This window comes from Conger conger, chromosome 6, assembly GCF_963514075.1.
Source record: "Conger conger chromosome 6, fConCon1.1, whole genome shotgun sequence".
Classification (NCBI taxonomy): domain Eukaryota; kingdom Metazoa; phylum Chordata; class Actinopteri; order Anguilliformes; family Congridae; genus Conger; species Conger conger.
Genome location: NC_083765.1, coordinates 12,564,061 through 12,577,425, shown reverse-complemented (window position 1 = coordinate 12,577,425; position 13,365 = coordinate 12,564,061). Strand labels below are relative to the sequence as shown.

At 43.4% G+C, this 13,365-nt stretch overlaps 1 protein-coding gene across 1 annotated transcript in view; it reads left to right on the top strand.

Annotated features, from left to right (window-relative positions):
- The first annotated feature begins 1,916 nt into the window (after window positions 1-1,916).
- LOC133131233 (dual specificity protein phosphatase 8-like) overlaps window positions 1,917-13,365 on the top strand; it is a 53,112-nt gene continuing 41,663 nt past the window's right edge. The window contains exons 1-2 of the mRNA XM_061246486.1: window positions 1,917-2,217; window positions 7,785-8,135. Of these exons, the coding sequence (XP_061102470.1) occupies window positions 7,899-8,135 (237 nt within the window). The 5' untranslated portion in view covers window positions 1,917-2,217; window positions 7,785-7,898. The remainder of the gene's footprint in view (window positions 2,218-7,784; window positions 8,136-13,365) is intronic.

Here is a 13,365-nt window from a genome sequence, read left to right as displayed (position 1 = left end):
ACAAATTACGGTAAATGAAAATCTGGTGTGGAACAAGACCAAAACCAATGGATCCAGGACTGGATTCTGACAGGCTCTGGGGTGCAATGCTAAAACATCCCATCAGGGGTCAGTGTTTTCTTTTTAGAAACCTTTTCAGGATGTTCTTTAAACTAAAATATTAGAAAATTAGATGACTAGAATGTATACTTTCAAGTGCATTCCTCTCCCCCTTCGGCAGACAGAAAGTTTATGAATAATTATCACCTCTGATAAATAATTATCACTCCCCTATTGGATAAACTAATACAGCAGACCCTGCACAGTGGCATATTTCCTGTGCTGCAGATACAATGCCATGATTTAGACACTGTATCACATGACACCCCATATTCTTGCAGAATTATCTGTAACATAATTGGTTAATGAGGCCTTGAAAGATCCAGGACATGAGTGCTTGAAGAAAAATGTATCTTCGTAAATTTAACGCATTTTTAAGGTGAGACAAACTCATCGGCTCAGCAAAGTCACCAGAGATAATGTGGCGCAACACTGAGGACGGCGATATATCAACCCAAATAAACAAATATACATTTAATGCACATAGTGTATCATTCTTCATTGAGAGAGGACTCAAGGTCTGAATTAAGACAGACCATTTAAAGTAAGAAGACAGCCCACTCACACCTACTGGCAGTGCAAAACATTTTCTCAAATAATGCTAGCACATTTTACTGCATCAGCAATAAAGTATTTCATATTTAAAGATGAATATTCAAGTGGCTATACATACAATTCTGTTGTAGAACCATAAGCAAAGGCTCCTTGCTCTCTTAATGTTGGCCCCCAGACCAACATTCTTGCACCTATATTTCATTATTATTATTAGACATTGTTTTCATTTTCAAACTGGCACAGTTAAACCCATATTCAATTTTGCCAATAATTCTAACTGCTGTGCTTTCTCATTAAATTTAAATGACAAAACCTAAAAATAAATTTCAATTACAAACCAAAACCTCTCCAAAACAAACTTTTTCCTCAACATTGTGAGATTTGAAATAAATAAAAATACACCATTTCTTTAACTATATAAAGTCCATTAAAGTCAGACTGGATCTCTGACTCGTCAGATATCACCTTTTCTTGTTCTTCCATTCTCAAGTGACTGCACAGCATGTTTGCAACTTTCACCTGCAGCCACGGTTTTCACAGGAAGTCCTGTTTTGAGGTCCAGTCAGCAAAGGCATTGCTTATACACAATGGCTGATGCAACACTGCTGATTTTACATTAAGGGGGCTGGCTAATTAGATATACAGTACTATTCTACAGAATACTATTACTACAGAAGGCAAGAACCTTAGATAGGGATCTGTGATCGCTGGGTCGGTCTGCATGGTAAATGTGCATCATGTCAGTGACCTCCCCTAATGTAGCACACATTTCCTTTCGCATTTCATTTCAGATATTGGTCGCTAACAATATTTTACAAATCAAATATACACATGTACACATGAAATACGAGCGTCACATGACGAGAAAAAAGAGGTATGACAGAAAAATGAAGGCGTGGTGAGCGAAAATATGAATGACATTTGAAAACGAAATCGCGTGAGGCTTTAAAGAAAATAAGGAAGTTGATGCCTAAATTCGTGAGCGGCTGCATGGCTTCTGTTGCATTCAGGCACAGCACGTTTTGCTGCGTTGTCGGGCACTGCATAACGCAGCGCAAAATGGATATCCTCGACCATTCCACTATTCTCGCTGCGGCAGCCCTCTGTCCCTTTAATCTATGGACTCGGCAGGGTGACGTCACCGTATCCCTGAGCCACCAGCTCCGATTGGTTGAAGGTGACGTTAGCTTTAGGTTTTTTTTTTTTCAAAAGCATGACCTCATCCTTAGTTCATTTTTAGTGCTAAAGTGCACCTTCTGTTTTCCTGGATCACTAAAACCCTGTAAATGCAGATTGCTTATCTCTCCGGTCTAAACCAACCACAGTGTCCCGCACACAAGGGAAAATTATTGTTGTCATTGCTATTTGTGGGTTTTTTTTTCTGCGCTGGAATTCTAACGGCACAATAAACGCCGCGCAGCTGAGCTGACCACTGCTGTCAACCCCCGTACAGTAGCTCGCCTTCCCATGCTTTGTAAACATACCTAAAACAGCATTTATTTTGGGGTGCCGAGTCTCATATGGAAATTAGCATAACGCAATCAAGTAACAGCGGAAAAGGAGGTGAGTTTATACATTTTACAAATTAGATTTTAAAGGTCGGTGGTTTCTTCTTGTTCGTGAATCGCGTAAAGGAAATCTAGTGTTAATTATTTCCGTTGCCGGGGACGGTCGTTCTTCCGAATCCGTCGTGGTTGGGTGTAGGCTATTAACTGGGTTTATTTAGCTAGCACGATCGTAGCCTATACATGGTTTCAGGAAGAGTCATGGTCATCTCCAAACTGTAATTAACAGTATCATTTTCTACGACGAATGCGTACATTTGCGTATTTTCCTCATGGGGATTGGCTCACGCGGTGCCACTGATAACTGATAGTGTCTCTCCATATTGTAGCGAAATTCTCATATAGACTACTGGGCTACTTCTTTGTTGAAAAAATAGCCTTCCATTTTATCTGTACCCAATCGAATCAATTTTAATTGCTGCACAATATACATTTCGATATGACCGTTAGCTTGTAATAGCTGCATTTGACAGTTTTAACATTACAGGACGTAGGGATACCACTGTTTTGGCCTACATAATTACATAATTCAGTGGAAATTAATTGCACTTGTGATAAACTGTAGCTTATAGTTCTATAGTTCAAATATAAAGGAGGGAGGTCTGTTTTCACCTCCAATGCAGAACCTTTCCGCTTTACAGACCGAGAATTTCGTGTCATTGCGTTTTATCTATAGCCTACATGACATTCACTTGTCTTTTTATTATTATAATGTCGCTCGTTGATTGTATTATGTCTTTTAAAGTATTTGATATGAATCTGTATGAAATGTGTGAATTAATGGAAAGACCCATGTAAATGATACTGATTCCTAATAATTATCTCAACCTTATTCCAATTACTTGGTTTGTGAGAGCTTGCAATCAGTGATTTAGTAAAAAATTAAAGTGAACAATGAATTAATTTAGTCTACATTTGTATTTTACAGCATTATCTATCCAGCTATATGGCTTCAAATAAGAATGTTTTGGCTTCCACTTTAGAAAGAATCAACAAATAGATATTATACATTAACCATGGTGTCTCTATGACAGTGGGAATCGGCTTTGTGTGTTCAAATAAGCCGTTAGCAACATATTGTCTGAAGTGAACAGTTGGGCTCCATATTTGGCTCATATTTTAGCCAGTCATCATAACACCTGTGTAGCTGAAAAATAAAACAGGAACAACTGCACACTGATACTGATACTGAGGAAACAATCAGTTGGCTATATGGAGGCTATATGGTTCTGTTTTGTTGTATTATATTCTTACCAATAGAAACTGCCCTGGAGAGGCCATGAAAATCAAATTCTAATCGACCTCCCAAATGAAGGTAATTGAGGCCATGACTTTGGTGGCTTCCATGACATATAATCACTTAGTTACAGCTTTCAGGCTAAGTATGAATTACATGATTGTGGGAACCTGCAAGTGAATCATATTTTTGTCCTGAAGGTCTTCAGTATGATCTTTGATAGAAGGGAGCCAGATCTAAAGACCACATATTACCACAGCTGCCTAGCTGACTCCTGCTCTGCAATGCAAGGGCGGCCTGTAGCGTAGTGGTTAAGGTACATGACTGAGACCCAGAAGGTTGCCGGTTCGATCCCCAGTGTAGCCACAATAAGATCCGCACAGCCGTTGGGCCCTTGAGGCCCTGCATTGCTCCAGGGGAAGATTGTCTCCTGCTTAGTCTAATCAACTGTACGTCGCTCTGGATAAGAGCGTCTGCCAAATGCCAATAATGTAATGCACAGTATACAACAATTTAGAATTCACTAGCTAGCTAATTGCAGTCAGCTTAAACCATTACATGGTTTTCTTCAGTCAACTGTACTTTCATGTGGCTATGGCGTATGATGGATTAACATGACATGTGGCTAGAATGCTAATTGCCTGGTCGGTAAGTTCAGCCATAACTTGTTGTCTCAGTGATTTGTAACCGCAATGTGCCATCTTATAAACAAATTGAGCAAAGTCCAGATGTTAGTTAGGGTCTTAACATCCACTGTAGAATGTGACATCACCCTGGAGATGCAATATGATTGTGATCAGTTCCCTCGACTGGTGATCTTGGACTTTGTGGCCTTAGTCATATCTCTTTTTGTGTGGAGAGGTTGCATAAATAGTGATGATTGGAATAATACAATTTTACTTGCAAAGGGAAGTTGTGTTGCAAGAGAAATGTAGGACCTCATATGTGTGCATGTGCACATACGTGTATGATGGGCAGTGACCCCTGGGTTATTCCTTCTTTCCAGATGAAGTGCAGTTCTGAGTGAAGCAGGATGTGGATGTGTACTGCGGTGATGGTGCGTGCACTACTGTGATAATGTGTGTACTACAGTGATAGTGGATGTGTACTGCAGTGGTAATGGATGTGTACTGCAGTGATAATGGATGTGTACTGCAGTGATAGTGGATGTGTGTTGCAGTGATAGTGGATATGTACTGCAGTGGTCGTGGATGTGCACCGCAGTGATAATGGATGTGTACTACAGTGATAATGGATGTGTACTGCAGTGATAATGGATGTGTACTGCAGCGATAATGGATGTGTACTGCAGTGATAATGGGTGTGTACTGCAGTGATAATGGATGTGTACTGCTGTGGTAATGGATGTGTACTGCAGTGATAATGGATGTGTACTGCAGTGATAATGGATGTGTACTGCAGTGGTAATGGATGTGTACTGCAGTGATAGTGGATGTGTACTGCAGTGGTAGTGGATGTGTACTGCGGAGGTAGTGTATATACTAGGTATCTTGTGTGGTCTCACTGTGGCCCTACAGCAGTAATATTGAGTGCGTCATTATCACCGTCACCCACTTACAAGAGCCCCTTTATCATGCATGATGTTGTGCATTCAACCTTGAATCGTGACCATTTTTCTCCTGTCCTAAAGCAATGTAAGCATAAAAATAGGTGTACTTATGAATTATGGAAATGATTCAAATTAGACTGAGGTCTTTTGAAATTCAGTGGTAAAGGCCGGCACAATAGGTGTAATTTAGACTGACGTAATCACAATAACATAGAGGCCAGCCAACAAAGGCAGAAACACAGTTGAATGTATGAGTCAGGTAAATTATATCTGGTAAATTTCATTTCAGCCAAACTGTGAACTGAATAAATAATTTCTGGCTGACCTGGGATCATCTTTCTTGGCAATAGCATTACTAGAAATCCTTTCTACTGCAGCCTGCACTGACAAGATTCTTTGAGTGATTTTGTGGACAGTGGTATGAACAAATTGTTCTCGCTCTTTTTGTCTTTGTCTGCCATTCCTCTGGGCCAGAGATTTAATATTATACCACAGCTAACAGGGGTCTTACACACACTCTTTTGACCACTGCTGCTTGCATTGCTCTCACGAGTTCTGAGTGAAGTTGGGCGATATCCCAGAATCTGTCTTGAGGAGGTAATGTGAAAGAAAACACATTTTAAAACAATTGGTTTAGTTAATTGAAATGGTTACACTGTTTTTTGTCATGTGTGCAATATCTCTAATTTCTATTTTAATTAATAAATGGGTGAGAGAGTGAGGAGGGTGAGTGTGTGAGAGAGTGAGTGAGAGGAACAGAGTGAGGAGGGGTGAGTGAGAGGGGTGAGAGGGAGAGAATGAGGAAGAGTGTGTGAGAGGGTGAGAGAGGGAGTGAGAGGGAGAGAATTAGGAAGAGTGTGAGGGTGAGTGAGGGAGTGAGGGAGAGTGTGAGAGGGTGAGTGAGAGGAACAGAGTGAGGAGGGGTGAGTGAGAGAGGGGTGAGAGGGAGAGAATGAGGAAGAGTGTGAGAGGGTGAGTGAGAGGGAGAGGGTGAGTAGGGGTGAGTGAAAGAGTGAGTGAGAGGGTGAGTGAGAGGGAGAGAGTGAGGAAGAGTGTGAGAGGGAGAGAGTGAGAGGGTGAGTGAGTGAGAGAGTGAGTGAGGAGGGGTGAGTGAGAGAGTGAGTGAGGGTGTACATTCAGTGGAAATGTAGTCCTCAGAGCAGCTTGGTAAAGTAAATGAACCAGAGAGCTGGTGACTCACATATTTATCATTAGAAATGTGTTTCTGCAATGTGTAGTACATCGTGCTATCTGCAGCCCTGTACTTCACTGAGTCCATACATTCCTGGATGATATTTTCATGTTGGTTTATAGTGTAGTTCTCCATTTAGTGAGGGAGGGAAAGACACAGCCAGCCAGGCCTGCGCAGTCTCCAGGGTTTGGTAGGTGCACCTGACCATGTCGAGGGGATGAGCCCCCATTCTGTTATAGTCCTGGGGTTGAGACACTGCTTGAGTCGTGAATGACTGGGATTTAATAAGAGTTTCAAAATAATGTTCCCTCTGCTCGTTCTGATACAGCATTGCACCTTCAGTATAGAGTCGGCACCAGTTCTTCTGTGACATTCTTTCCAGAAGATGTAATCAGTAATGCTTTATGCGCCCCAGTCAGATTTCTGTTTCTGTTGCCGTGGAGTTCTCAGTATTCTGGAAGGTTCTGTGTGACTGCATGGAGTGAAGTGAAATGGTGCGGTGTGTGCTGCCCTGCCTGTAATTCAGCGATCTGGACCAGCCTATAATTAATGGCGCCGTAAATCCAGTGCGGAGGACCGGAGGGGCTGGGGCCTAATCTGAACGACAAGAAGGGGCGGTCAATCATGTTTTATTATTTTCAATTTATTATTGCATGCATTGCATGAGTTCTCTTTTTTTTTACATAAGAAATCCCCACATGCTGTATTTACCCTCCCACGCCAATGTCCTGTTCAAAGGGCAACACACAAAAGTGCTTTTTAAAAGTCTCCAACAACAAACACAAGCGCATTGTGTGTAGTGGACAACGGCAGGCCTGTTTATTGTTATTGCATGATTATTTTCTTTGGAAGTGAATACCCACCTTTGCGCTTCTTCCGGACAGATCTGTTTGTTTTTAAGGTAAAGGAGAGCTGAATAAATAGCCATACATCTGGCTATCCACAGAAATAACCGCACAAATAATAATTTTAGTTGGTCTATTTTTGCTGTCTAGAATGTTTTCAAAGCTTGGAGATTGGGAAATAAACAGGTTTGTGTGATATTTTTGGAAGGGCATAACTCTACTCCACATGACTGAACCGGTCCCCATCCATTTCCTCGCAGTGGGAACCCATATCTGAGAGTGCATTCTAAGGCAGGGGTTCCCAAACAGGGTGGGGAACCCACAATCTGTTTGTCAGCGTGGCTCATGAGGGCCAACTATATGCTATGGAGGGCTGAGAGTATGCAGCTTTTAATTCCAACAATCACACCATCACTGATAATTTCTTTTTCAGCTTTATTGGACAGTATAGTACAGAGAGACAGGAAGAATGATCACTGATAATTTCACTAATTAACACATTTTCAACCAGACAGGAGGGATCAAATCAGCAGGTGTAGCGATTGGTTGGAAAGAAAACCTTCATACTCTTGGCTCTCAATGGCACACTGGTCATTCCAATTTCTGAAAAAAAATGGAAAAATATTTGTTAAACCTCTGTTTACCTCATTTTAATAGGGGTGTCCCTGTGCATGGAGACCCCTTTATTCCAAAGCTCCTTGTCCCTCTCTGTGTACCTCAGGGACCCATGGATGCCCCGAGTGCCAGATCTTCGTTGGTCCCACGTCTGTGATCCGTGTCCCGATCTCCGCCCCCTCCACGTGACCCCCGTGTAGCCCCACCCTCCACGGCGCCCATGGCTGGGGAGAAGGAGAAGGGCCGGCGCAAGGTGATGGACGCGCAGCGATTGGCCGCGCTGCTTCAGCGAGGGGCGGGTCGCGCGCTGGTCATCGACAGCCGCACCTTCTCCGAGTACAACGCCCTGCACGTGCTCAGCTCCGTCAACGTCTGCTGCTCCAAGCTGGTGAAGAGGAGGCTGCAGCAGGACAAGGTGTCCGTCACCGAGCTCCTGCAGCCCAACAGCAAGGCTAAGGTAGGGCCACCGCCACTAACAGGGCCGGCCTGTCGCGTAGTGGTTAAGGTGCATGACTGGGACCCGCAATGTCGGTGGCCCCGGTGTAGCCACAATAAGATCCGCACAGCCGTTGGGCCCTAGAGCAAGGCCCTTGACCCTGCATTGCTCCGGGGAAGGATTGTCTCCTGCTTAGTCTAGTCAACTGTAAGTCACTTTGGATAAAAGCATAAGCCAAAATTACATGGAATGTAACATAAAAGAAAACTTGCTTTTAAAGTAACGGAACGAGGAGCGCAGTCAGAATAACACACGCTGTTACATCAGGGGATGGGGTGTTTGTGAGTCGTGTCCCTTGCGTTCTAAACCCTGCAGCTCCAGAACCTGGAGATCAACCGTCCTGAACATCTTCACTCCAACCCTAACCCTAACACCTCGTTCTGCAGTCAGGGATCTTGTTGAGCTGCCAATTAGTAGAATCAGGTATGCCAAATTAGGGCTGAAATGAAAGCCAACGGGATGGTAGAACTCCCTAAGCAGGGTTGGAAGCGCTGTTGTAAGCTCGTTCCCCCGGACTTGTGAAATATAGGTATTTTCCTAGAAAGTACGCATGGCCGTAACAGGCGATATACGCCAGGATGACGTGCGGCATAAGTAGAGCAGACGGTGGAATTTCCCTACTCTTATCTGTTATGCTTTAGCCTCTCACAGGCCCTGAGCCTTCGTGTTCAGTAATCTCCTGGCGCTTCACACCCTTGGCTTGTCTCCACACTTGATCCTCCCAGTGCTATATGAGGAAGGCCGTTCAGGGTCCACTGTTTATCAGCGACCCTGAAACCGGATCCTTCGGGTTTGTGAGATCTGTATGTTGAATAAGATATCTTTTTTTTTTCCATTCGCCAGCATGTGATCTCCCATGCAGTGTCAAAAAGCACCTTGTGAAACTGAAGGGTGTGTGTGTTGGAAATCCTGGAAAAAACTGGCTCAGGCCGTCATATTTCACATAGTGGGTGAGCGTACAGCTGAGCGCTGTTGTGGGGATAGTTCAGTGCCACAGAAATGTTGCAGCAATGCAGCGGAACGTTGTGGTAATTTTGCAAAATAGTTCTTTTTGGTCTTTTGGTGCAGCCCACACTGTGATTGGTATTCTCGCGATGCGTGCTGTTAGTGTGTCCTGGTGTTAAATTTCACTCCTGACCTCGCATGCAAGTGTATCCCATAATTCAATGTGACTGTCCTTTTTGGATTAGGTTTCTTATTTTCCAGCTCTAACTGCAGATTAACAGGAGAGGTAGGAGTGCCTTTCTGCGCCACAGGAGCTGAAAACAGGCTCCATTTTTAGGCACTTTCGTGTTGACCTGGAGTTCATAGCGGCTTCTGGCAGCCCCATGTCTCCTTACACCCTGAATTACAGTACAGTCAGTTTAACTTAATTGCTTCTGGCAGGTCCCCTCTTTAAATAGATAGGTAGCCATTCTTTCTCTCTCTATCACTCTCTCTCTTTCTCTTTCTATATTTAGAAGGTACAGATGTCTCACTTTACCATGGGAGGTGAGAACAGGTGGCGACAGTCTTTAATTTTTATTTGCTGTTCTACGCTCAGGGTGTAGACTAAAAGCTGAAACATCACTCTGCACTCATCATTGCTTTCTTAGGTGAGCTGAGAGTTTTTGATAGCACTGGAGGGGAGTTCTTTCTGATTGGTTTGGCATGACATCACTCTCTTTGTGTATTGGTTAAGTATGACATCAACCCCTTCGTGTGGGTGCTGGTGCCCCCTCCACACATACACAGACACTCATACTCAGCCCACCAAGCTACAGGGCAGAAATGGTGGGTGGAACATCATCCGGTAATGGAAGTAAAAGATTATATCCATCCTTCAGTGCAGTGCAGGAATTAGCCATACATGGGTGATCCTTCTGTACTCATTGAGAGGTAATGGTGTCCCCCAAGGCACTGCACTTGGTCCATTTCAGATCACACCAGCCTCAGGCAGGCCGGTGCAATGCATGACCTAAAGTGCATTAAACCGTGAAACATGGGCATGCTGTTCTGTTGTAGAATCACAGCCCAACTGCAGATTTCATCTGTAGCATTATGCCGGACCGGACTCCATTCCCCTCAGTACACTGATGTTGTCTCTCTGCTGCATGTGGGAGGAATAGTTTTCCAGCCTGTGTTAATCCCGGCTGCCTGCGGTCTGAATGAGCTGGTCACAGCTGATGGACTGGTGTGGTGAAAGAGGGTCTGGGAAGGATCAGAGGCTAGCATTAGTCCTGGCTCAGCCTGATATCCTGGCTGTGGTGGGCATACAGTGGTTGTGCTAGCCAATGTAATATTGCAATTTTGCAGAATATTAAATATTAAAAAATCAGCATTTTACACAAAGTAACTTGCATTCTGATAAAAATAGGCTTACTATTTGTGCCATAATAAGCACAATAATTATGCAATAAGTATATAGCGTGCCCTTGCACAGGCAGAAAGTAATCAGTGATACAAATAAAACTTTAAAAGGCCAACAATCACTAACATGACTAACCTGTTATTGTGCAAGACAGCACCCCGATCACATTATGATTATAGCGACATTGCCACAATGGGTATGGAAAATGTAGCTTTTTAATTCTAGCTTCGCCTGCCATTGACAGCTTGTTGTGGATGAGGTCATTCGGAATGCACTTTTTACAGAGGACAGCCTTACCGCAGTAATACTAGCCTTCTTTTTTTCCACTCGCATTCACTTTTTTGATGTTCCAGAATTTGAATTGCCTACAACACAAAGATGACTCGCACAGAAAACAATTCACATGCATTATCTTAAAAAACGGACATTTCAAATTATCATAAAATTGCCTTACTGAGCTTTCTTATTGAATCTCGCAATGCTATCAATGGATATAAATATGTAAGTAAATATGTAAATATTATGATCTATAAATATCATAATATATAAGACAATTGGCTCAAAGAAACAGGCTGTGGTTCATGTCTGGTTCATTGTCTGTTACATTACATTACATTACATTATTGGCATTTGGCAGACGCTCTTATCCAGAGCGACGTACAACAAAGTGCATACCCATAACCAGGGATAAGTTCGCTGAAAGACCCTAGAGGTAAGTACAATTTCAACTGCTACCTGTACAAGAAAGATAAGGACAAGGGCCATTTTTTTTTTTTTTTTTTTTTTTTTTTTTTTTGAACAAACAAACAAACAGAGCAAAAGTCACCAAAGTTAACTATCCAAACACTGCTTACCTAGCCAACTAAAATACTGATACACAAGTCACAGAGACAACAATTAAGGTTCACAGGGAGGTAGGGAGGGATGGGGAGAGGTGCTGTTTGAAGAGGTGTGCTGTTGGGCCATTGTCTGTGTTAGCACAGCCTGTGCATGTTGAGCAGTGTGTGCATTAGGTACAGAGCTGCAGTCCCTTCAAGCTTTGTCCCTTGGGGGTGAAAGTGTGGGACAATGCTAACTCATAACCCAGAAACATGATGCCTGTCTAATTCACAGCTAACATGGCAACATCTCTCCTTCCCTCCACAGCCGACTGTCCAACTAATGAATCTACATTGATGCAAATTCTTGATGAATAATTTGACATTGATGGACAGTATTTCAGGCATAGGGTCAGGCGCAGCTCATGTAGAGTTCTGCATGAATTCACATGGAGATTAGAGAAATGGGAGTTGAAACAGGATCTTTTGTCATATGTTTGCAATTTGGAATCACTTTGAAGAGTCTCACTGTCTGTGCTGAATGGCATTCACTGAGAAACAATAGCAATAGCCCTCATACGTAACTTGATACAGTCTCTTCCTTGCCTAAAAGCTTACAAGGTTCTCAGTGACTTTGAAGTGGAGTAGTTCATAGAGGCTGTCTTGAGAGTTACTCAGTTCACCGGCACTGCTTACGTCATTGCGAACAATTGCAAAGTTCAGGGCACGGTAATGCAATTCAAAGCAGTGACCGGCTCTTTGATGATTTCAGTGTGAGTGCACGGTTCAAGGATTACTTCCGTGAATCAGTGAACAATGAGCACTGATGAGAAGACAGGTGCTCAGCAAGGCTTCATAATTAAAATCTTCCAGCCCGGGACTGATTATAGTGTTTGAGCAGTGTTATAGAGCTTTAAGAAGTTTTTAGGGGTATGCTGTTATTGTGTTCCGTGACTAAAGTTTCATCCCATCCGTGTGATAAGAAGATTCTGTTTCCTCAATTTGATGGAGATCTACATAATCTGGACTCAGGTCACATGAACTGTACCAGAGAGAGCATGGTCTTCTGTTTCAGACACCGGGCTGTCGTGAAAGACCCTCCTAGAGCTGTCCCCCGCAACAGGGTGAGACTATGACCGCAGGAGGTACTATCACTTTTCTGAACTTTTGTTATTTTCATCCATTTGCTGCTTTACTAAACAGAAGACACCCATGCGCACAACAAAAGCCTGTTTGCGATCCCAAACTTTGCGTACCCTTCTCTCCGTCTGCAGTATCTGGGAGCTGGCCTCAAGGGGACCAACCACACCTCTTGTTTCTGGCCGTATGCACGTCTCCCAAATATGATGTCAGCCCTTACATCATATCACGTGACCCGGTGGCTTGTTTGTGCGCTGAGATGAGCTCAGTGTTTCCTGTTAGTTCGTTGGCTGAGCCTGGCTTCTCTCAGCTGTGCTTCTATCTTACACCATCCCCTCAGAGCGCAGCACTCTCCGCTCCGTACAATCAGCCCATTGTCTGCCATTATATCATCTCCACCGGCTCAGTCTGTGCTTTGAATTTACTTGCGTCACCGTGTTAATTGACAGAGCAGCCTGGCCTTTGCCAGATTTGCCATGAGCGTTTAAGCGTCCATTTTTCGGGAACTGAACTGACGTGTGAGAGCGTTGCTGTTACTGCTTTAATCAAACGCAGATCTTTTATCTGTGTCCATGTTGGCAGTAACAGCAATAACGATAAAAGTGGGAAAAAACTGGCAGGGGAGTGAAGCTTGTGTGTAAACAATCGTGTGATCGAGGAAACAACCAATGACTTGTAGCGTAGTGGTTAAGGTAAATGATTGGGACACGCAAGGTTGGTGGTTCTAATCCTGGTGTAGCCACAATAAGATCCGCACAGCCGTTGGGCCCTTGAGCAAGGCCCTTAACCCTGCATTGCTCCAGGGGAGGATTGTCTCCTGCTTAGTCTAATCAACTGTAAGTTTGCCAAATGCCTGTAATGTAATACCCGATCTTTTGAAGAT